The sequence below is a fragment of the Moschus berezovskii genome, chromosome 3 (genome assembly GCF_049115385.1).
Source record: "Moschus berezovskii isolate FMDL1 chromosome 3, NW_MosBer_1.0, whole genome shotgun sequence".
In the NCBI taxonomy this organism is placed as follows: domain Eukaryota; kingdom Metazoa; phylum Chordata; class Mammalia; order Artiodactyla; family Moschidae; genus Moschus; species Moschus berezovskii.
The window spans coordinates 53,226,335-53,249,543 of record NC_142462.1 but is presented as its reverse complement, the minus strand read 5'-3'; the positions used below and the strand labels follow the sequence as shown (position 1 = coordinate 53,249,543).

The window sequence follows — 23,209 nt, the reverse complement described above, 5'->3', positions numbered from 1 at the left end:
TTAACATGTTATATGGCAAAAATCAAGATCCTGAGAGTCTGAGACAGACTGGAATAATGGTCCTATAGTAGCAAGGTAGGATTTAATGGGCAGTTGACTACAGACAACTTGTTAGTGTATGTGTGTTTGTGTTTAGTTGCCAAGTCCTGTCCAACTTTTGTGACACCATGGACTATATAGCCCACCAGGCTCTTCTCTCCATAGAATTTTCCAGGCAAAAATACTGGGTTGCCTTTTCATTTTCCAGGGGATCTTCCCAACCCAGGAATTGAATCTATATCTCCTTCATTGGCAGATGAATTCTTTACCACTGAGCTACCTGGGAAGCCTGCCAGTTACCTCTAGTAGTAGCTTCTTATTTTCTCAAACTCCTATCCCTCAGGATTGGATGCTCTTTAAGTGCTATCTTTTCTTTTTGTTGCCACTTCTAGATAGTTATTTTCTCCCCAATTTCTTGCAAAAATTTGAATTTCTTTGAGACTCTTACAATCTGGCTCTATTTCCCTCTTTCTAATTGATTGTCTTCTACCAGCCTCCCAGCCATTCCACCACATGTATTGAACAGTAGACTATGTGGTTTACAGGTTTCTTTTCGATCTAGATTCTGATTCTTGACTGTATTCAAACCACAAGTCCTAACATCTGTATTCACTTTGTTCAGCAGTTACTGCTTCAGAGAACAAAATCGAAACTGTTAGGTAAGAACTCCTTTCACGACCTATGTATGTGCCCATCTTCTGTCTTTCCTTTACCAGTAGATTGGGGTTCCTCCTCCTATGTCAGATGGGCTCTTCCACTTCTGCTCTGAATTCCATCTCCTCCCTTTTTCCAGCATCTTTCCCAGCCCTCAGACTATGTATTCTCAGTGGCACCCAATAGGATTGACCACTCTCTGTCTTCTAAAACTCTTCTCCTAGAGTCCATGATTCCAATCTTGTGATTTTCATCTTTATTCCTTGGCTTTTTCTTCTCAAACTCATTTGTCAGCTTGTCCTATCCACTTGACCTTTACATTGAGTTGTTCCTTGAGGCTTGGCTCTTTTCATAATTTTTTTTTCCTAGACTATTTTTACTTTACTCCTGACTTCAACAACTATGTACTAATCTTACTCCCCAGTTTTTTAGAGGCCAGAACTTTTTTCTAGTATTCTTGACTTTTGGATATTTCCCACCTGTATCAATATATTTCCAAAACTGAACTCAGGAATTCCCCCCTCTTCTTCTGCTTGCCAACAAAAAAGGAATGATGCCGCTTTCTTTCAGTGTTCCCTGGTTCAGTGATTTGCACTTCAGTCTGTCATGTTGCGCAGGCCTAAAACCTGGTAGTCACTAGTGACATTTGTCATCCCCCTACTCCCAGTGTCCAAGCATTAGCCTTTCTAAGCCTGTCAAGTCCCTCCTGTGTCCTCAGTTCATTCACTTTTATCCTTTAATTATACCATTAATGCTCTAGACCAAGCCACTGTTATCTCTTCTCTGGTAATCTTCTAACTGGTTTTCTGTCTGCTCCTATTCTCTTATAATTGTTGTCCACGCTATTGCCAGAGTGATCTAGTAAAAATTTAATGTCACCCTTCTACTTCAGTTCAGTTTAGTTCAGTTCATTTCAGTCGCTCAGTCGTGTCCGACTCTCCGCGACCCCATGAATCACAGCACGCCAGGCCTCCCTGTCCATCACCAACTCCCGGAGTTCACTCAAACTCATGTCCACAGAGTCGGTGATGCCATCCAGCCATCTCATTCTCGGTCGTCCCCTTCTCCTCCCGCCCCCAACCTTTCCCAGCATCAGAGTCTTTTCCAGTGAGTCAACTCGTCGCATGAGGTGGCCAAAGTATTGCAGCTTCAGCTTTAGCATCAGTCGCTCCAATGAACATCCAGGATTGATCTCCTCTAGAATGGACTGGTTGGATCTCCTTGCAGTATAAGGGACTCTCAAGAGTCTTCTCCAACACCACAGTTCAAAAGCATCAATTCTTCGGCGATCAGCTTTCTTCACAGTCCAACTCTCACATCTGTACATGACCACGGGAAAAACCATTGCCTTGACTAGACGGACCTTGGTTGGGAAAGTAATGTCTCTGCTTTTTAATATACTATCAAGGTTGGTCATAACTTTCCTTCCAAGGAGTAAGCGTCTTTTAATTTCATGGCTGCAATCAGCATCTGCAGTAATTTTGGAGCCCAAAAAAAGAAAGTCTGACACTGTTTCCACTGTTTTTCCATCTATTTCCCATGAAGTGATGGGACCAGATGCCATGATCTTTGTTTTCTGAATGTTGAGCTTCAAGCCAACCTTTTCACTCTCCTCTTTCACTTTCATCAAGAGGCTTTTGAGTTCCTCTTCACTTTCTGCCATAAGGGTAGTGTCATCTGCATATCTGAGGTTATTCATATTTCTCCCAGCAATCTTGATTCCAGCTTGTGCTTCTTCCAGCCCAGCGTTCCTCATGATGTACTCTGCATATAAGTTAAATAAGCAAGGTGACAATATACAACCTTGACGTACACCTTTTCCTATTTGGAACCAGTCTGTTGTTCCATGTCCAGTTCTAACAGTTGCTTCCTGACCTGCATACAGGTTTCTCAAGAGGCAGGTCAGGTGGTCTGGGATTCCCATCTCTTTCAGAATGTTCCACAGTTTATTGTGATCCACACAGTCAAAGGCTTTGGCATAGTCAATGAAGCAGAAATAGATGTTTTTCTGAAACTCTCTTGCTTTCTCCATGATCCAGCGGATGTTGGCAATTTGATCTCTGGTGCCTCTGCCTTTTCTAAAACCTGCTTGAACATCTGGGAGTTCACGGTTTACATACTGCTGAAGCCTGGCTTGGAGAATTTTGAGCATGACTTTACTAGCGTGTGAGATAAGTGCAATTGTGCGGTAGTTTTCTTCAATAATTTCCTGTAACTCTTAGGATAAAAAACCAAAATGTTTAAAATAACTTTCAAGACCCCAGTGACTTGGCCTCTGCCTTTGTGCCCAGCCATACCTATCACACACATCTTCTCCTGTAGGTATTTACACTTTGACCACTTTGGGTTTTTTTTTCAGTTCTTCATATTCACCATTCATTGCATATGCAATACTTTCCAAATCCTGCTCTGTCCAGCTAATTGCTACATAACCTTTAGATTTCAGTTTAAATGCATATTTCTTGAAGAAACTATCCTCAGGCATACTATGACCTCCCATCGTCCACGCCCTCCACCCCATTCCCACACACTATTCACAGTTAGTTTATCCAGGTCCCCTTATCTTCTGAGACTTACCATTATTTTATTTAAATAATTCATTCAATAATTAGAACTCGTTTTTCTTCCTACAGTATAAACCCATGAAGAGCAAAGCAGACTGTGTCAATCACTAACTTACTCAAACCTTCTCAGAGGGTGGGAAGAATTGAGAGTAGCACTGAAACATATCATTACCATGTGTAAAATTAGATAGCTGGCGGAAATTTCCTATATGACACAGGGAGTTCAAGTCCAGTGCTCTGTGACAACCTAGAAGGGTGGGATGGAGTGGGAGGTAGAAGAGAAGTTCAGGAGGAAGGGGACATGTGTATACCTATAGCTGATTCATGATAATATATGGCAGAAACCAACATAACATTGTAAAGCAATTATTCTCCAATTAAAAATAAATAATTTTTAAAATTGTGAGGTTACTTAAAATTGTAATTTTAAAGGATTAAAAACACAGGAAAATACTCATGACACAAACTTAAGTGGTTAAAACAGTAATACAAAGAGTTGTATATCCAAGAAAGGTAGAAAAACCTAAGGCAAGGGAATAATGGTCAAAATTGTTGGTTACTACCAAGAAATCAGGCAGTCTATCTAATGGTCAAGCTGTCATTTGTGACTTTAAGAACACTTTCAGGGATATAGTGGGGTACAAGTTAGGATATAGTGCATTAAGTGGTATTTGTGAGTAAGTTGATGCCGCACATGGAGAGAATGCTTTTTATTCACTTAAGATTTATTGTGATGTTCATTATAATCACTATACTAGGCTTTGGGGAAGTAGGAAGATGTATAACAGATCTGTATCCTGCCCTCATGTACCTATTTTCTAGACTGTTTTTGCTATAAAGAGGAATAGAACATTGTTACCAACTAAACAGGTTGTGGGGGCATGAGTAGCTTATTTTTAAAGATATGAGCATATTTAAATGCTGATAGGAAAGAACTTGTAGGGAAGAAGAGTTAATGATACAAAAGAGAGGTAACTAATTTAAAGTCCTTGAAAAGATATATAACATGGGATTTAGAAACATGAGTTGAAGAAATAGCCCTAAATGAGAGAGGGGACTCTTTTTTCATTATACAAGAGGAAAAGGTGGTTTCATGTGGAACTGAATTTAGAGATCTGTTGGCAAGAAGTTGAAGGAGCTCTGATCTGAGGCCTTCTATTTTATGTGTAAAGGTAGAGGCAAGAGACTTAAGGACAGAAGTACAACAGTTGGAGAAAAATATGGATATTTGAAATACCTGCCATGGGGAATGGAAGAAAGTGCTAACAATGAAAGCAACTTGCTGAGAGTGTTGAGGGCCCAGTTGAGGTTCCTGACCTTGAATTTACAGTGGCACCAATCTGTGAAACTTGTGATCTTCTCCAGCAGCATTCCATGTGCTGGGTACTGGGACAGCAAAAGGGTGTAATCGAAATCACATAGGATTGGGGTTTTGCCAGCTGAATTCAGTGGATGCTAGCAAATGAATGCTTAAGGTGACAAACCATTGAGTCTAAGCTAAGAAGGGAAGAAAGGAAGTAAAGCATGTGGAGGGCTAATAGTTCAGTGCCTGGCACTTAATACTCAGTAATTACTTGAAGATGAGGAAAAGGTGAAGAGAGGTTTGTAAACTCATTGTTTCCAGGTGTTCCAGGTCACTTAAAGGAGATTGGGATCAGGGTGGAATGTCTGAATTTATGTTTTTTAGAACATTTCTGAGTGTGATCATGAGAGTAGAAAAGGTCATTTGAGGTAAAAGGGACAAGTGCAATGAAGTCACTAAAGCTGAGGCAGATCTTGGAATAGAGAGGAAACTGAATTGGATGCTGCATTATTCACTAAGAGGTGGTGACAGGAGGATAAGGGGTGGTTAGTGGAATGGTTTGAGTCTCACAGGAGCAGAGCCTTTTGCACACGGACAGCAGCCTCATGACAGAACTGCCTGGGCTATAGTAGAGTCTAACCTCATTGGAAAGAGCTAAAGAGGAGACTTGATCCCTCAGTGGGAGCCAACTTTCAGTTAAGCCTGGTTGAGAAAAGAAAACCATTCAAGGAAGAGGTAGAGGACATAAAGAACCTTCTTGGCCAAGGAACTGTGAAAGATTTGGATACAGAAACAGTAGGGGACTGGTTCTAGAAAGGAGCACCGAACATGGAGGTAGAGTGTGGAAGAACACCGATGAACACATGCTTAATAAATACTGTACCTGAATTGTTCTTAATGTTAACAATAGTTGAAGTTTCTGATTTTTTCCCTCTCCAGTCTAGGAAGACACTGCAAAATAACTTAATATTGTAACTTAAAGTTGTGTGATTGCCAGTTCTCTGAAAAACCAAACTAAGAAGGAAAAATTCAAACTGCCTACATAAGTAAAAGGAAATAAAATAGTACCCCAAGAGAAAAAAGTATGTCAATGTGGTGAAAGCATCAACAACATGAAATAAAAGGATAAAGGCAAAATTATCTTTAGATAATCAAATTCCTTAGATATATGCCATGTAATTAACTTATCAGTTCAGTTCAGTTCAGTCGCTCAGTCGTGTCCGACTCTCCGTGACCCCATGAATCACAGCACGCCAGGCCTCCCTGTCCATCACCAACTCCCGGAGTTCACTCAAACTCATGTCCACAGAGTTGGTGATGCCATCCAGCCATCTCATTCTCGGTCGTCCCCTTCTCCTCCCGCCCCCAACCTTTCCCAGCATCAGAGTCTTTTCCAGTGAGTCAACTCGTCGCATGAGGTGGCCAAAGTATTGGAGTTTCAGCTTTAGCATCAGTCCCTCCAGTGAACATCCAGGATTGATCTCCTCTAGAATGGACTGGTTGGATCTCCTTGCAGTATAAGGGACTCTCAAGAGTCTTCTCCAACACCACAGTTCAAAAGCATCGATTCTTCGGCGGTCAGCCTTCTTCACAGTCCAACTCTCACATCCATACATGACCACGGGAAAAACCATTGCCTTGACTAGACGGACCTTGGTTGGCAAAGTAATGTCTCTGCTTTTTAATATACTATCAAGGTTGGTCATAACTTTCCTTCCAAGGAGCAAGCGTCTTTTAATTTCATGGCTGCAGTCAGCATCTGCAGTGATTTTGGAGCCCAAAAAAAGAAAGTCTGACACTGTTTCCACTGTTTTTCCATCTATTTCCCATGAAGTGATGGGACCAGATGCCATGATCTTTGTTTTCTGAATGTTGAGCTTCAAGCCAACCTTTTCACTCTCCTCTTTCACTTTCATCAAGAGGCTTTTGAGTTCCTCTTCACTTTCTGCCATAAGGGTAGTGTCATCTGCATATCTGAGGTTATTCATATTTCTCCCAGCAATCTTGATTCCAGCTTGTGCTTCTTCCAGCCCAGCGTTCCTCATGATGTACTCTGCATATAAGTTAAATAAGCAAGGTGACAATATACAACCCTGACGTACACCTTTTCCTATTTGGAACCAGTCTGTTGTTCCATGTCCAGTTCTAACTGTTGCTTCCTGACCTGCATACAGGTTTCTCAAGAGGCAGGTCAGGTGGTCTGGGATTCCCATCTCTTTCAGAATGTTCCACAGTTTATTGTGATCCACACAGTCAAAGGCTTTGGCATAGTCAATAAAGCAGAAATAGATGTTTTTCTGAAACTCTCTTGCTTTCTCCATGATCCAGCGGATGTTGGCAATTTGATCTCTGGTGCCTCTGCCTTTTCTAAAACCTGCTTGAACATCTGGGAGTTCACGGTTTATATACTGCTGAAGCCTGGCTTGGAGAATTTTGAGCATGACTTTACTAGCGTGTGAGATGAGTGCAATTGTGCGGTAGTTTGAGCATTCTTTGGCATTGCCTTTCTTTGGGATTGGAATGAAGACTGACCTCTTCCAGTCCTGTGGCCAGCGCTGAGTTTTCCAAATCTGCTGGCATATTGAGTGCAGCACTTTCACAGCATCATCTTTCAAGACTTGAAATAGCTCAACTGGAATTCCATCACCTCCACTAGCTTTGTTCGTAGTGATGCTTTCTAAGGCCCACTTGACTTCACATTCCAAGATGTCTGGCTCTAGGTCAGTGATCACGTTATCGTGACTATCTTGGTCGTGAAGATCTTTTTTGTACAGTTCTTCTGTGTATTCCTGCCACCTCTTTTTAATATCTTCTGCTTCTGTTAGGTCCATACCATTTCTGTCCTTTATCGAGCCCATCTTTGCATGAAATGTTCCCTTGGAATCTCTAATTTTCTTGAAGAGCTCTCTTGTTTTTCCTATTCTGTTGTTTTCCTCTATTTCTTTGCATTGATCACTGAGGAAGGCTTTCTTATCTCTCCTTGCTATTCTTTGGAACTCTGCATTGAGATGCTTATATCTTTCCTTTTCTCCTTTTATAAGTAGTCTAAATTCTGATTTAAGAATTACTGCTAGGCAGAGTGCCACAACACTATTTTTGTTTATCTATTTCTTTCTAGATGCTTACTTTAGAAAATAATTCATTTGTGTTCAGTGAGAGAGAATCTTCTGTAGTATTTAAAAACTATCTTTGTAATGTGTGTCCAGTTTTAATGTTGCCCTTGCAGTTACTTTATAAAATGCTGCTGTCTTAATATGAAACATGTGGGAATCAGTTGGTAAGTTACCTGTTTATATTGGAGGATGGAGGGATGATAGGAAAAGGTAGTTATCATCTTGGGAGTAAATGTTTCTTAGAGGGATGATCTTACATAGTCAATTCCCAATTAATTTAGTTTTTTTTTTAAGTCCAAAATCTTTAACTGTATGATTCAATTTGTTTGAGTACTTCCCAGTGGCAAAGCAGAGAAATAGAAAGTCATGAACCTTTTACAAATGCTTAGTGTTTTTAAATCAGTCCAATCGTTCTATAAAGAAAAATTTATTGCACAAATTATGCTGCAGTGTTAAACAAATGGATTATTAGATAAGATGGAGTTCTGCCACTAACAAATCACAGTATTTTCGTTTGTTTAAATTCTAGTACTAGTCTGTTATACAAACATTTCTCTTTAGCTATCACAGCATAGTTGCAATTCTCTGTTCTCCTTACCTCTCATACTATTGTAGTTATAGCTTCATATGGATCATTTTCTTGGCTTTGCAATAGTCCTATCAAGTAATGCCTTCTAGTCCCATAGTGTTGCAACTTTGTTTTAACCATAGCTTCTTTAAACTTTTTCTTTTCTATTCAGTAGGGAAAAAAATTAATAAATCCAAAAGACAATAAAACTTAACATTAAGTGCAATTTGTCACTTTAGGTTTATAACCTTAGGACCCAAAGTCATTGTAGGGAAATGTGCCTGGAGAGATGTACAAATCCAACTGTCCTTTTTGCCTATGGTTAAAAATAGCCTACTGTGTCTTTTGTCTTCTAAGACCCTCTAAAAAAGATGTTTTCAACCAATCATGAAAAATCTTTTCATGTTTTTAAAAGGTAATTTTTAGTGGTACATTGTTACTAGTAAATTTGGGGAGTTCTGTAATGGGCTTCCCTGGTGACTCAGTCAGTAAAGAATCTGCCTGCACTGACCCAGGTTCAGTCCCTGGGTCGGGCAGATCCCCTGGAGAAGAAAATGACAACACACTCCAATATTCTTGCCTGGAGAATGCCATGGACAGGGCAGCCTGGCAGGCTACAGTCTCTGGGGTCGCAAAGAGTTGGATACGACTGAGCAAATAACACCACTAACACATAAGAGCTTTATGATATAATAACCATATCTTTTGTGACATTATGCCTAAGATAAGTGGTTTCTTTTTTTTTTTTTTTTTAGTAAGTATTTTTAGTTGTTTTAGTACCCCCAGTGATAACAGGATTGTTTTGGCAATGTTTTTATGCAATTTGGAAAGTTTTGGTGTTCTTCAGAGAGGCACTGTTGTAGTGAAACAATTAAAGTACTCTTCATTCCATCATTAAGTGCTGCAAAGCCATAGCATCTCATTTGAGCTATTTTTAAATGTTTTTGCATAAGTAGTATCTATAGTTCCCTATTCCTGATTTTTTAAAAAATTTGATACATCAGTCATTTGCTTAGAAACTTTTTTGGAGAGTGTATTACAAAATGATAGACAAAAACACCAATTAATGATGGTTTAATAAATAAGAGCATGCAATTAGTGAATCCTTAAAAGGCTGTTCTCATATGGATGATTATTTTTGCAGAATTGAATACTTTAAGGCTTTAATTTTATACTTATTGCTAGATGATTATATCTAATTATTTTGACCGTTTATTCAAATAATAAACCTCCAAGTCTGAATATCTATAGTGAAGAATGAATTTAGAGAAAGGAAAATAATTATATGTCTCTGTCTTCTGCTATTTTATTCTGCCTGCCGTCAGAGTACAAAAATATACATTCATATCGTCTGTTTGTTGTATCGTATTCTTGGATCATACAGATTTAGTTACAATACACACACAGGTCAGCCAGTGTAAAAAGACTGAAAAGAATGAAAACCACAAATGAGGACAGATGAGCTATGCATTATGTAATGATAAAACAGGTGTTTGGGGAGATAAACAATGTTCAAAAGCAAAGAAGATTTAAATACTGCTGCATTTGTAATTGCTTTATTCTGGTTATTAGACAAAAAGCAAATAGCTTTCAAATGAAATCCAAACTTGCTGTGCTATAATTGAAATATATGAATGTTGGATAGTTCTGACTTCATTTACTTTTGTTAGAAAAGCAAACTTTATTCATGGGAGGGAAACTTTTTAAAGAAACTCTGTTCCTAGTGACATTAAAAAACAATGTTAATTCTGTCATGATGCTTTTGACAGTATCATAGCGTTGTATAGTATTAGTTGTGAATTATTTGGCATGTGCTTCTCAGAATCATACATACAAAGCTGAGCAGTCTAGGGGGTGAGGATGCTAACATACTATCTGTTTTTGTTTATAGGACGGTGAACTTTGACATAATAAAATACTTGTATGATTTCTTGTGAAAACAAGCTTCAAAGCCATATGGACACTGTGACAATGACTAAGCCAAACTGTGTTCATCCAACTACTCAGCTGGCCTGGGAGAGGAGTTCTTTGGCTCCATTGGATTTGTCCAGACAGGTGCTGGCCCAGCATGGAATCTGATGAAAATACTCTGATTGGTCTGGGTGAATGTGAGCAGAAGACTATTTACCAGGGACCCTGGAGTATTTGGAAAGAACGTGTTAATTATAAACAGCAGGGTCTGAGCACAATCTGTTCTATTCTTAATGATGTTATCTTAACACTGAAATTGCCTGAAACCCATTTACTTAGGACTGCATTTTGCTCTGTGAACTATCCCCTGCGCTTTGAATGTGCCAGCAGCCCTTGTATATAAGCCCAGTCTTTTCACTTCCTCTCCACAGGAGACTCTGCAGTTGCTTGCCAAAGCAGATTTTCCTAAGACCACCACTTTAAAAGATCATAGTTGCAAAATATGATAAGTAGAAGTTTTTTGTTATTTTAAGATCCAAGTTTATATGTGTTTATCTTTCACCCTGAATTCCTCAAAAGGCAGGGTAGTTTGATCAGATAGGGCAGCTTTCCACCTCTAAGCCTCCTTGATAACTGCAGTATACTTAGGTGAGATTTATCTGGTCACTCTGACAATAAACTACTCAACATAGCTTTTTAATCTGCATGATGGTTTTCTTTCCTTTTTTTAATCATTCGCCTTTAATAGTTCCACAATAAAATTTTCCTGTTACATCAGTTATGAACCTGGGGTCTGATTTTCTTACCTACCTTTGAAGTTTTCTGTTAGCATTTAAATGCTTGAAAATTATTTTGAACAGATTTAAAGTGCTTAATTACAGAGCCTAGTTTAAATTTCAGTTGCATTTTATACTTTCCTTCTTTTTTTGGAAAAAAAAAAAAAATTCTCACAGTAGTCACCTCCAAATAGGAATAGGAAGCCTATTAATGTAGTGACTGACACTTTCTGGATCAAAGAAAACAAGGAATTGTCTACTTGCGTCTATTTAGAGGTACTGAGTGGGGAGAAGGAATGAAATTATTCTTTGTCTCCCTACATAAGATACAAGATAGCAAGGAGCACCCTTGCCATCTGTCTCTTGTCCCACAGAAGATGGTGAAATTTTGTGTTCTACAAGATATTTGGAGAAGCCAGGGCCAGGAAAAAAACCATGTGCATTACAAATACATTGCAAATGCACTTAGAAATCTGTGCATCATTCAAGTAGAAGACATTTGAGTAGCTGATTCAAGGAAGAGCAATGCCACTTGAGGGAATTTTCATCCCCTTTATAGTTTGCTATCAAGTGGCAGGTCTACTGTGCAGCCTTCTTGGATAGCCTGGGATCAGTGTGCATTTTGAGGGGAAAAACTGCAATTTGAGGGGGGAAGAGTTTGTCAAATAGGGAACTGGGGAAGACAAAAAGGAGGCAAGGGTTCCTATATGTGACTCTATGCCTCCTCACTACAGGCCACCTGTCCCCTGCCCAGCACTTGCTTATCTTGCACTGCCCGACACTGTGCTACCAGCCCTATGTGTGTGGCTTCCCTTCAAAACACCTTGTAACCAGATTTTCCCTGCCTCTGACTGGGCCATCAAAACTTTTATGTTTTGTAATTTACTTCCTAATGGCTTGCTAAATGACTCACTAATTTGATTAATTTATTTAAACAAAGACTAACAGAGCTTAATATGGATATTAGCATTTTAACAAGGGTCACCTGCAGATAAATTTTCTAATTGGAAGATATAAATCTCCAATTAAAGGGGAGAATCTAATGATGAGAATTATGCTGGCTGGTGGGCCAGATACTTAAGAGAGGACGTGCTTAAATTATTCTCAGCATCTTTTCTACCTAAATCTAAAAATGATTTAGGAAGTAGAAAAATGAAGTTACCAAGCTGTGGGATTTCAGATTGTTTATACAGTGGTTACCCCCATTTTAAAAATGTCTTCTTTCCATTACTGAGACTCAGATATATATGGTTAGGGGGAAACCTTACTCCCCTTCTTACTTCCCAGTCAGTTTCAATCCCTAAATCTGTCTTGATTGCCGAAGCAGTTCTTTTTCAGTAATTCTGGAAGGGATCCTGATCCAACAAGCCTCTTTTCATTAAGGCCTAAAAAGTCAAAAAGGTGTCAAGTCTGTAGGGCAGCAGTTAAGAGCTGGGGCTCTGGGATCAAACACCAGCTGTGTCTCTAGGAGCTGTGTGACGTTAGGCTGATTACTGAACCTCTCTGTGCCTCAGTGAGGTACACCTACAGCTTCTCTCGTGGAGTTGTAGCTAAGTTGATATATCTAAGGTGGTAGATCTCAACTGGAGGGAGTTTTGTCTGCCAGAGAATATTTAGTGGTTTCTGGAGACATTTTTGACGGGACAGTTGGGTGTGTGGTGGGGCTGGGTAGAGACCTGGGGTGCTCCTGGAAACAGAGAACAGCATGCACTGACATTCTTGTCTTTTTTGATAATAGCCATGCTAACAGATGTGAGGTGATATCTGATTGTGGATTTGATTTGTATTTCCCTGATGATTAGTGATGTTGAGCACCTTTTCATGTATTGTTTGGCTGTTTGTATGTCCTCTTTGAAAAAATGTTCAGGTCCTTTGCTCATTTTAATTTGATTATTTGGTTTATTTTTGCTTTTGAGTTTTTAGAGTTCTTTATATCTTCTAGATAAAAGTCTTTTATCAGCTATGTGATTTGCAGTTATTTGCTCCTAGTCTGTAACTTGCATTTTTATTCTTTTAACAGTGTCTTTTGTAGAAAGAAGGTTTTAGTATTTATGAAGTCTGATTTATCACTTTTTTTGTATGAAATACAGTTTTGGTATTGTAAAAAAATCTTTGCCTAACAAAGGTCACAACGACCATCCCAAAGGCCCACATCAGAATTATCTGATCCAAATTTCAGTAGTGCCAAGATTGAGAAATCCTGATCTAAGTAAGGTAACTGGCACACCATAATTGCTCAATAAATGTTACCTATTGTCATTGTCCTGAAATATTTGTGGCCTAGATAGGAGGTTGGTGATGGAATGCAATAACATCCCAACTCAGTAGAGAAGAGGCACTCACCTAATCATATCTAGGAAACTTCTTGTTAAAAAATTTTTAATTATTCAAATGGACACAATACCTTGGATTTTTACTTTTGAAATTGAAGGATTCTAATTCATACGCAGGTTTCATTACTTATTTTTCAGGATCTTGTTGAATAGTCAAAAGCTGAACTGAGAATGAGCAAATCAGAGAGTGGGTGATTGAGGAGTTACATTGTTTGCCCTCAAGGTGTGATGGCTGAACAATTAGTGGTATCCTTCCGAGGGATTTAGTTAACCAGCAGCTGTTTAATGTAATTAAGGTGGTCTGGAGCAAGGAAAGCTCAGCATAAGAAGTCTGCTTTGTTCCTCCAAGGTATGCTCTACTCTGCTTGTGCTATGCAAAAAAAAGTAATGGACCAAATCCAGGAATAATGCATCTTACCACATTAAATACTCAGTCTCTAAAATAGCAGATGAAATGCGTCCTCTGCTCCATGTACATGATCAGGACTGTAATAGCATCCTCCACTTTTACCTGAAGTCTCACACTGCTGGGTACCATAGTTGCATCTTATGCCTGTTTCCATGAGCAGAGACTTGGATTAGAGGTAATTAACTGGAGGTTGATATTGTTCAACTTCATCCCCTACATTTTGAAAGCTTCATCTCCTACAAAGTGTGACTGTCTATCATATGTAAAATAGTTTAGATAATTTTGCATGTAATTTCAGTCTGATGACACAATTTGCTTTCAAAAATGCTTAGATTTCTTAGAGCTCAAATCCTTCCTATCAAGATATCAACATTTCACTCAAATTGGCTTTTAAATGCCCTGAATGCACAGTTAGTGTTCATTTTCTAGCAGTGACACATTCATGAAGCACAGTTTGAGAAGTAGAAATTTGGTAGAGCAGAGAAAATTATAATCAATTCATTCATTTAACTGCATGTTGATGCACAATAATGATGGGAATTTTAGGAGGCATTCAACTGTTTGAGTAAATAGTGGTAGCTTTGGCATGAGGAAAGAGCCTGGATTTTAGAGGCAGTAAAGATTTGCATGGAGTTTTGGATAAACCATAATCCACTTCATTGGCCTTTGAGGAAGTTGAGAGTCTTATGTAATGGCAGTTTCCATAAAATTATTCAATATTCGTAAAAAAAAATGCTAAGTATCAGCTATGTGTAAGTCATTGTGTTAGGTGTAGGAGATACAGCAGTGGACAAAGACAAATTTCTGTCCTGAACAACAAGTGCTATCAGCATTTGCAGAGCCAGTGTTTGAAATGGGAAATCCTAAGGGAAGAACTGGGTCTATGGGATGAAGAGGATCATGAGTTTGGTTTTGAACATATGCCATTGAGGTGCTTGTCCAAGTGGAAATGTGAAGTAGGTAGCTGAATCTAGTTAGAAGTCAGTTAGCACCAATCATTAATTTTCGGGATCATCAGAATAGAGGTGAAAGGTGTTCTTGACATTGTGAGGGAGAAACCATCTTGAAATGAATTAAGAAGGTGTTCATAGCTATTGATCTTCAGCTCACCACAAAACTACAAAATAATTTTATTTTTTCAAATAACAGTTCTCCACTATTCATATAAACCCCATTCCCTTCAGTATAAGAAATGGCAATAGGAGACTTGGGCTAAGTCCTGAAGCCTAAAAGGAAAAGCCAAACCCACTTAGTATCTTAATTCTATGGAGAACATTAGATCCAAACAAATGCTTTTATCACTTTGGGCCAACTTTCATAATAATCGAGGCATTACACTGGCTCAGGTGTGCCTGAGAATTTCTGAACCCACTTTAGGTTGACTTCCTCTGGGAAAGAACATTCAGCCATCCTAGTTCATGGGACTCATCCAGCCGGGAATAAAGAGCATTAGAGGAGCAGAGATGAACTAGCCCCAGAAGCATCAATGAGAAAGGACACTAAAATAAAAACCCCTGCTGTTTTCTACATTGGTCTTTATTTAATTGAAAAACATAGACTAAAGTCATCAAGAAGGTGGAAAGACATGGGAAAGCGCCACCTGACTTGAGGAGGGATAAAACAGACAGCTGTTACAAATGCCTCTCAGTGTAAAAACATAGTAATTAAGCTGAAGTGACCTACAGAGAAAGGAAAAAGAGCTAAATAATCAAATTTTTAATTGTGATATTGTAACTGAGCGTTATGTGGGAGAAATAAAACATGTACCAATAAAAAGACTTTTTTAAGCTTACTAGACCAGGAGAGCTAACTCCCCAGTTTAGGTAAGATTAAATCTTTGGAACTGTTGAACAAAAGAGGACACTGCCCACAGCTCCTGCTGCCTGGGCTGGTTGCCTGATTTTTTTAAGGGTAAAAGTTCTGGGTTAAACTGAAACAAGAAAGAAGAGAATGGGAAAAGAGCCCGACCCCCATTTAAAGCAAAAACAATTTAGAATATGTTTTTTTATAGTGCTGTTTAAGGAGCACGTTTACTCTGGAAATTTGGGCAACAAGAAGAACTAAAAGTCACCAGTTAACAATATCAGAGATAGCTTCTGTAAGTAAAAATTTTGGTATACTTTAGTTATTATATTGTTCTTGTAGTTTAAAGAGAAAGTGTAATTGTGTCTTTTATATTTTTCAATATAAGGACAGATCATGTGGAAACTAATGGTTCTCACAGACTGTGAATATGACTGGTAGAGCTTAAGATTGGTATTTAATCAAAAATGTTTAGATTAAAAAAAATTTTTTTTTAATCAATTGTTTAAAAAAATTACTTTTATAGCAGATAGTTAAAATGTGAAACTACATCAAATATAATGAAAAGCAATATATTTCAGAGATATGATATCAAAAACAAATTCTCAAATATTTGTGGTCAATGTTTCCTTTAATAGAATTGCTTATTTAAAATGCTTGTCCTGGTAATAAAATGAGAAAAAGAACAACAACAACAAAAAAAAAAAAAAAAACCACCAAAGTGAGGAAAGAGAGATAAAATTTGAAGTGAGGAAGGAGGGCAGTAAAGTAGATGCTGACTTCTGGAAGTAAGAATCAAAAATGATTTGGAAAAAGGATGTTCCGTTATCTATTCCTAGATGACAAACCACCTCAGAATTAATGGCCTGAAAACAGCAGTCTTTATTTTGATCACGAATCTGCAGTTTGAGCAGAGCTTGGCTCCATGCAGTGTCCTGTGGGGCAGTTTGAAACTGGAGTTGAATCACATGAAAGCCAGCCTCCTCACTCTTGTCTGGAGGGTGACACTGGCTGATGGCTCCTACCTGGAACACCTACATGTGGTCTCTCCATGTGTTTGTTTTCTGCTCTTCCTCATGGCTGGTGATTCGGTTCCGAAAGTCAGCATCCCAAGAGAAACTGGCAGATGCTGCATGTCCTTTTCTAATCAAGCCTCAGAAGTCTCATAGCATCACTTTTGCAGCATTGTGATTAAGGCAGCTGTTAAGTCCTGCTTGTACTTAAAGGGAAGGGAATTATACCCATCTCTTGATAGAAGGAGTGTCAAAGAATTGGCAAGCATGCTTTTAAATTGCCACAAAGAACATAATAGGCTGAAAATTAAGATATTATAGATTGCAGATGGAGAGTATATTTTATGTCCTTTCAAAATCTGAATTAGTGTAACACACTATTGGTTGTACCCATATCCCCACCAAATATCTCTTCCCCATTCTTCCAAAGCACAGGAGCTCTGGCTGCACAGGGGCCTATATGACTGTAGTATAGAAAGTAGAGGCAGTTGTGCTAGGAGATGGGATTACAGAGGCAATGGTTGCCAGGTCATGTAGCTTGCAGGGCACTGAAGGACCTTGGTTCTTACTCTCTATGAGATGGGGGAGAGTTTTGAACAGAGGAGTCACATGATTTGGCTTAGGTTTGTTTGTTTTTTTCCAAAAAGGTGGAACCTATATTGAGATTATAGAGTCGAAGCAAGAAAAGCAAAAGGCTATTAAAATACTGTAAGTGAGAGATAATGATGGCTCAGATAAGGGTGTTAGCAGTGGAGGTGGTGAGAAGTTGTCAAATTTAGAATATAATTTAAAAGAAATATCTAGAGGACTTGCTGATTAATTGGTGGGTGCCAGTGTTGAAAGAAAGAGGGATGATTCCGGAGGTTTTGACCTGAACATCTGGAAGCGTGAAGGAGAGAAGATCAGGAGTTCAGGTGTGGACATAATCAGTTAAAGATTTCTGTTAGGTGTCATATTAGCGATGTCTAGGAGGCAGTTAGACAAGTCTGGGGCTTGGGGTAGAAGCCGAGGCTGGAGACATAAATTCTGGGGTTTTCAATATCTGAAGGGGAATGTATAAGGGAAATGTGTATGTGAAAGAATTATGGCCATATATCCTGAGTCAAAAAACTACTTACTCACTGAGTTCCAGCCCAGGAGCATTCAGAACCCCCTGCCCTGCCCCACCCCTGCCCCCGAGAAGGTAAACCCCATCCCTGGGCAGTTACTTCTAAACTGTAAGGAATCTTTGATCACATCTTTCCATGGGAAGATGGGATTCATGATATGACTGGAATTTTATTCTTTAAATACTGAAATAGCAAATACCAAGTTATTAACATTAATAATAAAATTTCAAATGATATTTGCAGCATTAAAAAGAAAAATTACAGGAAAGGAGTAAGTGGATCATAGATTTAGGTAAAGCAATTTACACGATGCCCAGTCCAGACTAAAGGACCTCTAAATATTGAGTTCATGGGTTGAATATGCTAATTAATTCCCAGAGCCCTTTTAGAGCTGTTCCTACTATTAGGAATTTGTGTTCTTTGCATTTCAGAAGTAAAAATTAATTAAAAGGCAATATGCTGCATTTCTTCAGTAAAATAAAAATTCCTTATGTCATTGTGCTCAGTCATGTCTGACTCTTTGCAACCCCCTGGACTATAGCTCGTCAGGCTTCTCTGTCCATGGAATCTTCCAGGCAAGAATATTGGGTTGGGTTGCCATTTCCCTCTCCAGGGGATCTTCCTGACTCAGGGATCAAACCCAGAGCTCCTGCATCGCAGGCGGATTCCTTACCAGCTGCACCACCTGGGAAGCCCTGTCTAAATGTACAATATTTGGTCACTTTTTTTCTGTGAAAATATCTATCTTTTGTTGTTGTTTTTTACCCTAATCATGATAAATGCACCACTGAATCAGGCTCAGTGGAGAACATGTTTGGAGTTGTGGCTACAGATGCTGGTTGGTTTGTAGTGATTTCTCCTTTAATTTCTATCATGAACGGTTCATTAGTGAAAGTTGTAGGAGACAGAACAGAGTAAAACTGACAGGCCTATCTAATGATTAAAACTCTTACCTGTGGCTCTATCATTACATTACAATAAATAAGTGCTACCTGATTAAGGAAGATGAGGGCAAAAGCTCACGGGATTACTTGGACACATATTGCCATTTGATATAGAAATTTATTTTTGTTTTTCTCTTTCTCTTTCACTCTTTCCACTGGTAAAACTAAATGATCGTAATAGTGATAATTACCAGGTGAACATTTATGTGCTTGGCATCATAATAGACAATTCATATACATTATCTTTAATACATATATAGTGTGTAGGAAAAAAATGTATTCAGTCCACAACTGACACTAGAATGCCCTCCATCTCCAGTCCTGTTACTACCAAGGTGATAGTTGACTGCACGTGCTGGGGGAAGGTGTGACTGTGTTCACACCAGATCCAGCTTCTCCCCCCAAAGTAACTGGGCACGTGCAGACTGTATGGCTTTGTTCCCACACAAGGACACTCCTTCAATACTACGATAGGTAACTGTTTCACCTAATTCCATAGAGACAGAAAGTTAAGCAAAATGAGAATAGAGAGGACTTTGTTGACAAAGCAAGAGAAGGCCCCTGAAAAAAGGAAACAGAAGTATACAACTTACCATATATCAAAGCATTAGTAATAAGAATGCCAAAGAGATTAAGAAAAGAAGAATGCAGTGAAAATTTTAACAAGGCACTAAAAAATACATTTTAAAAAGTAACAGAGCTGAAGGTTATAATAACTAAGATGAATAACACATTAGAAGGAATTAACTATGCATTAGGTGACACAGAAGAAAGCATAAGTGATCCTGGAAAATAGAATAATGGAAATCACTCAGAACAGCCAAAATGAAAACAGTATGAAAAATGAGAATGGTTGAAGGGATCTCTGGGACAACGTCAAACACAGTAATGTTTACATTATTGGTGTCCCAGAAGGGAAAGAAGGTGGTTGAATATATAGTTAATGAAATTATGGCTGAAAACTTCCAACGCCTAAACAAGGAAACATATCTAGGTATGGGAAACACAGGAGTCCCAAATGAAATGAACCTAGGCTCAAAAGACGACATCACAATTAAAATGACAAAAAAATAGAGAATTCTAAAGGCCACAAGAGAAAAAGTGTCGTATACAAGAATCCCCAGAAAGCTATCAGCTGATTTCTCTGATAGCTGGCAGGTCAAAAGGGAGAGACATGATATATCCAAAGTCCTGAAAGGGAAAAATCTGCAACCGCCACCTCATGCGGCGAGTTGACTCACTGGAAAAGACTCTGATGCTGGGAAAGGTTGGGGGCAGGAGGAGAAGGGGACGACAGAGAATGAGATGACTGGATGGCATCACCGACTCTGTGGACATGAGTTTGAGTGTACTCCGGGAGTTGGTGAGGGACAGGGAGGACTGGCGTGCTGTGATTCATGGGGTCGCGGAGAGTCGGACACGACTGAGCGACTGAACTGAACTGAACTGAAAATACTCTACCCAGCAAGATTAGCATCTGGAATCAAAGGAGAGGTAAGAAACTTCTCAGACAAGCAAAAACTAAAACAGTTCATCAGTAGGAAACCTACCCTAAAATAAATGTTAAAGGGTCTCCTCTAAGTGGAAAAGAAGTAAGAATCTACAGGAGAGGGAAAATCCCACTTAGAAAGGCAAGTATATTGTAAGGACTGAGGATCAACCACCTATATAGGCCAGTACAAAGATTAAAAGACAATTATTAAACCAACATAATTAGAATAAATAGTTAAGGGATAAAAATAAAGATGTAAATTATGACATCAAACTACAAAGTGTTGGGGAGGGGAATAAAAAATGTAGATATTCTTTTAGAATGTGTGTGAATTTAAATGATTAGTAGTTTAAAACAGTAAGTACAGATTAATATATATGAATCCCCTGGTAATCACAAATCAAAAACTAAAAAGAAGGAAACACAAGCATACGGAAAATCATCACAGTACAAGGGAAAGAACTAAAAGAAGAACAGAGAAGAACTACATAAATAACCAGAAAACAAGTAGTGAAATGGCAGTAAGTACATACATATCAGTAATTACTTTAACTGTCAATGAACTAAACGTTCCAATCAAAAGACATAGGATGACTGATTGGATAAAGACGTAATGAGCCCCATCTATACGTCACCCCAAGAGACTTGTGTCAGAACTAAAGACACACATGACTGAATGGGAATGGAATGGGGATATTTCATTCAAACTGAAATGACAAGAAGGGGTAGCAATACCCATATCAGACAATGTATACTTTAAAACAAAAGCTATAAAGAGAAAGAATGGCATTATATAATGATAAAGGGATTGATGCAAAAGACGGATATTATATTCAACATATATACACCTAATACAGGATAACCTAAATATATTAAGCAAATACTAATAGTTTGGATGACTCACAAGCTGGAATCAAGATTGCCGGGAGAAATAACAACCTCAGGTATGCAGATGATACCACTTCAACGGCAGAAGGTGAAGATGAATTAAGAGTCTCTTGATGAAGGTGAAAGAGGAGAGTTAAAAAGCTGGCTTAAAACCCAACATTTAAAAAATGAAGATCATGGTATCCAGACCTATCACTTCATGGCAAATAGATGGGGAAAACATGGAAACAGTGTCAGATTTCATATTCTTGGGCTCCAAAATTAATGTAGATGGTGACTGCAGCCACTAAATTAAAAGATGCTTGCTCTTTGAAAGAAAAACTGACAAACCTAGACAGTGTATTAAAAAGCGGAAACATCACTTTGCCAACAAAGGTCCATATAGTCAAAGCCATGGTTTTTCCAGTAATCACATATGGATGTGAGAGTTAGACCATAATGAAGGCTGAGTCCCAAAGAATTGATGCTTTTGAACTGTGGTTTGAGAAGACTCTTGAAGAGTCCCTTGGACAGCAAGGAGATCAAACCAGCCAATCCTGAAGGAAATCAACCCTGAGTATTCTTTGGAAAGACTGGTGCTGAAGCTGAAGCTCCAATTCTTTGGGCACCGGATGCAAAGAACTGACTCATTGGAAAAGACCCTGATGCTGGGAAAGATTGAAGGGCAAAAGGAGAAGCGGGCGACAGAGGATGAGATGGTTGGGTGGCATCACTGGCTCAATAGACATGAGTTTGAAGAAACTCAAGGAGATAGTGAAGGACAGGGAAGCCTGGCGTGCTGCAGTCCATGGGGTTGTAAAGAGTCGGACACAACGTAGCGACTGAACAGCAACAGACAAAGTGAGATCCTGACAGTAATGCAGTAATAGTAGGGGACTTTAACACTCACTAACATCAGTGGACAGACCGTACACACAGAGGATAAGGCAACAGTCTTAAATGACACAATAGACCAGCTAAACTTAACAGATATCTACAGGACATTCTAATCAAAAACAGCAAAATACACTTTTTCTTCCCCGAATGCACATGGAATGTTCTCCAGGATAAATAACAGGCTAAGCCACAAAACAAGTCTCAACACATTCAGGAGGATAAAAATTATACCAAGCATTTTTTCTGCCTACAGCAGCGTGAAGCTGGAAATTGATTACAGAAAGAAAAAAGGGAAAGAACAAACACGTAGAAAGTAAACAACATACTATGAAAAAACAAATGGGTCATAAAGACAACAAAGAGGAAGTCAGAATATACCTTGAGACAAATGAAATGGAAGCAAAATTCTCCAAAACCCACTGCAGGTAGCAAAAGCAGTTCTAAGGGCAGTTTATAGGATGAAGGCCTTCCTCAAGAAACAAACAAAAAAATCTGAAATAAGCTAACCTACCACCTAAAGAAAGTGGAATTAGAAAAAGGATGGATAAAGCCCAAAGTCACCAGAAGGAAGGAAGTAATGAAGATCAGAAAGGAAATAAATCAATAGAGACAAAAGAAATCAATAGAAAAAAATCAATGAAACCAAAGTTTAGCTTTTTGAAAAGATGAGTAAAATTGATAAACCTTTAGCCAGGCTCACCAGTAAGAAAAGAGAGAGGACCCAAGTAAAGTGGAGCAACAACAATTGATAGCACAGATAATTTTAAAAAGTCATGAGAGAATGCTACGAATAGTTATATGCCAACAAACTGGACAGCCTGAAAGAGATGGACAAATTTCTAGAAACATACACCTGCCAGGACTGAGTCAAAAGCAGACTATTTGAACAGACCAAATTTGTAATTTAAACCAGCAAACAAGCCCCCAGCAAACAAAAGCCCCAAATCAGCCACCTTCACAGGACCGTTGTACCAAACAAAACAAAGAGCTAATACTTATCTTCCTCAAACTGTGCTAAACAAACTGAAGATGATTAAACGCTCCTAAAATCATTCTCTGAAGTCACCATTACCCTGATACCAAAACCAGACTAAGACACTACAATTCTAGTCCTAAGTTATATGCTCAAAACTTCTGTATGCATTTGCCCACCAAAAGACACATTTAAGAATGTTCTTTGTGGCTTCATTCATCATAGTCAAAACTGAAAGCAATGAAGTATTCATCAGTAGGAGAAAGAATTTTAAAATTGTTTATGTGTTCTTATAATGAATCCACAACAGCATGGTTAAATCTCATAGACATTATGTTGAGTGAGATATGCCAGAAATAGGAAAAAACTAATTCATGGTCATCTGAATAATGATTACCTCCAAATGTGGTGGTTATAATGTTATAAACTGAAAGAATATGA

General features: G+C 38.6%; 1 protein-coding gene across 2 annotated transcripts in view; it reads left to right on the top strand.

Annotated features, from left to right (window-relative positions):
- ORC5 (origin recognition complex subunit 5) overlaps positions 1-13,145 on the top strand; it is an 82,330-nt gene extending 69,185 nt beyond the window's left edge. For both annotated transcript variants that reach the window (XM_088834188.1, XM_055420725.2), the window contains one exon: positions 10,133-13,145. In XM_088834188.1, coding sequence (XP_088690314.1) covers positions 10,133-10,178 — 46 coding nt within the window. In that variant the 3' untranslated portion in view covers positions 10,179-13,145. The remainder of the gene's footprint in view (positions 1-10,132) is intronic.
- Positions 13,146-23,209: the final 10,064 nt, after the last annotated feature.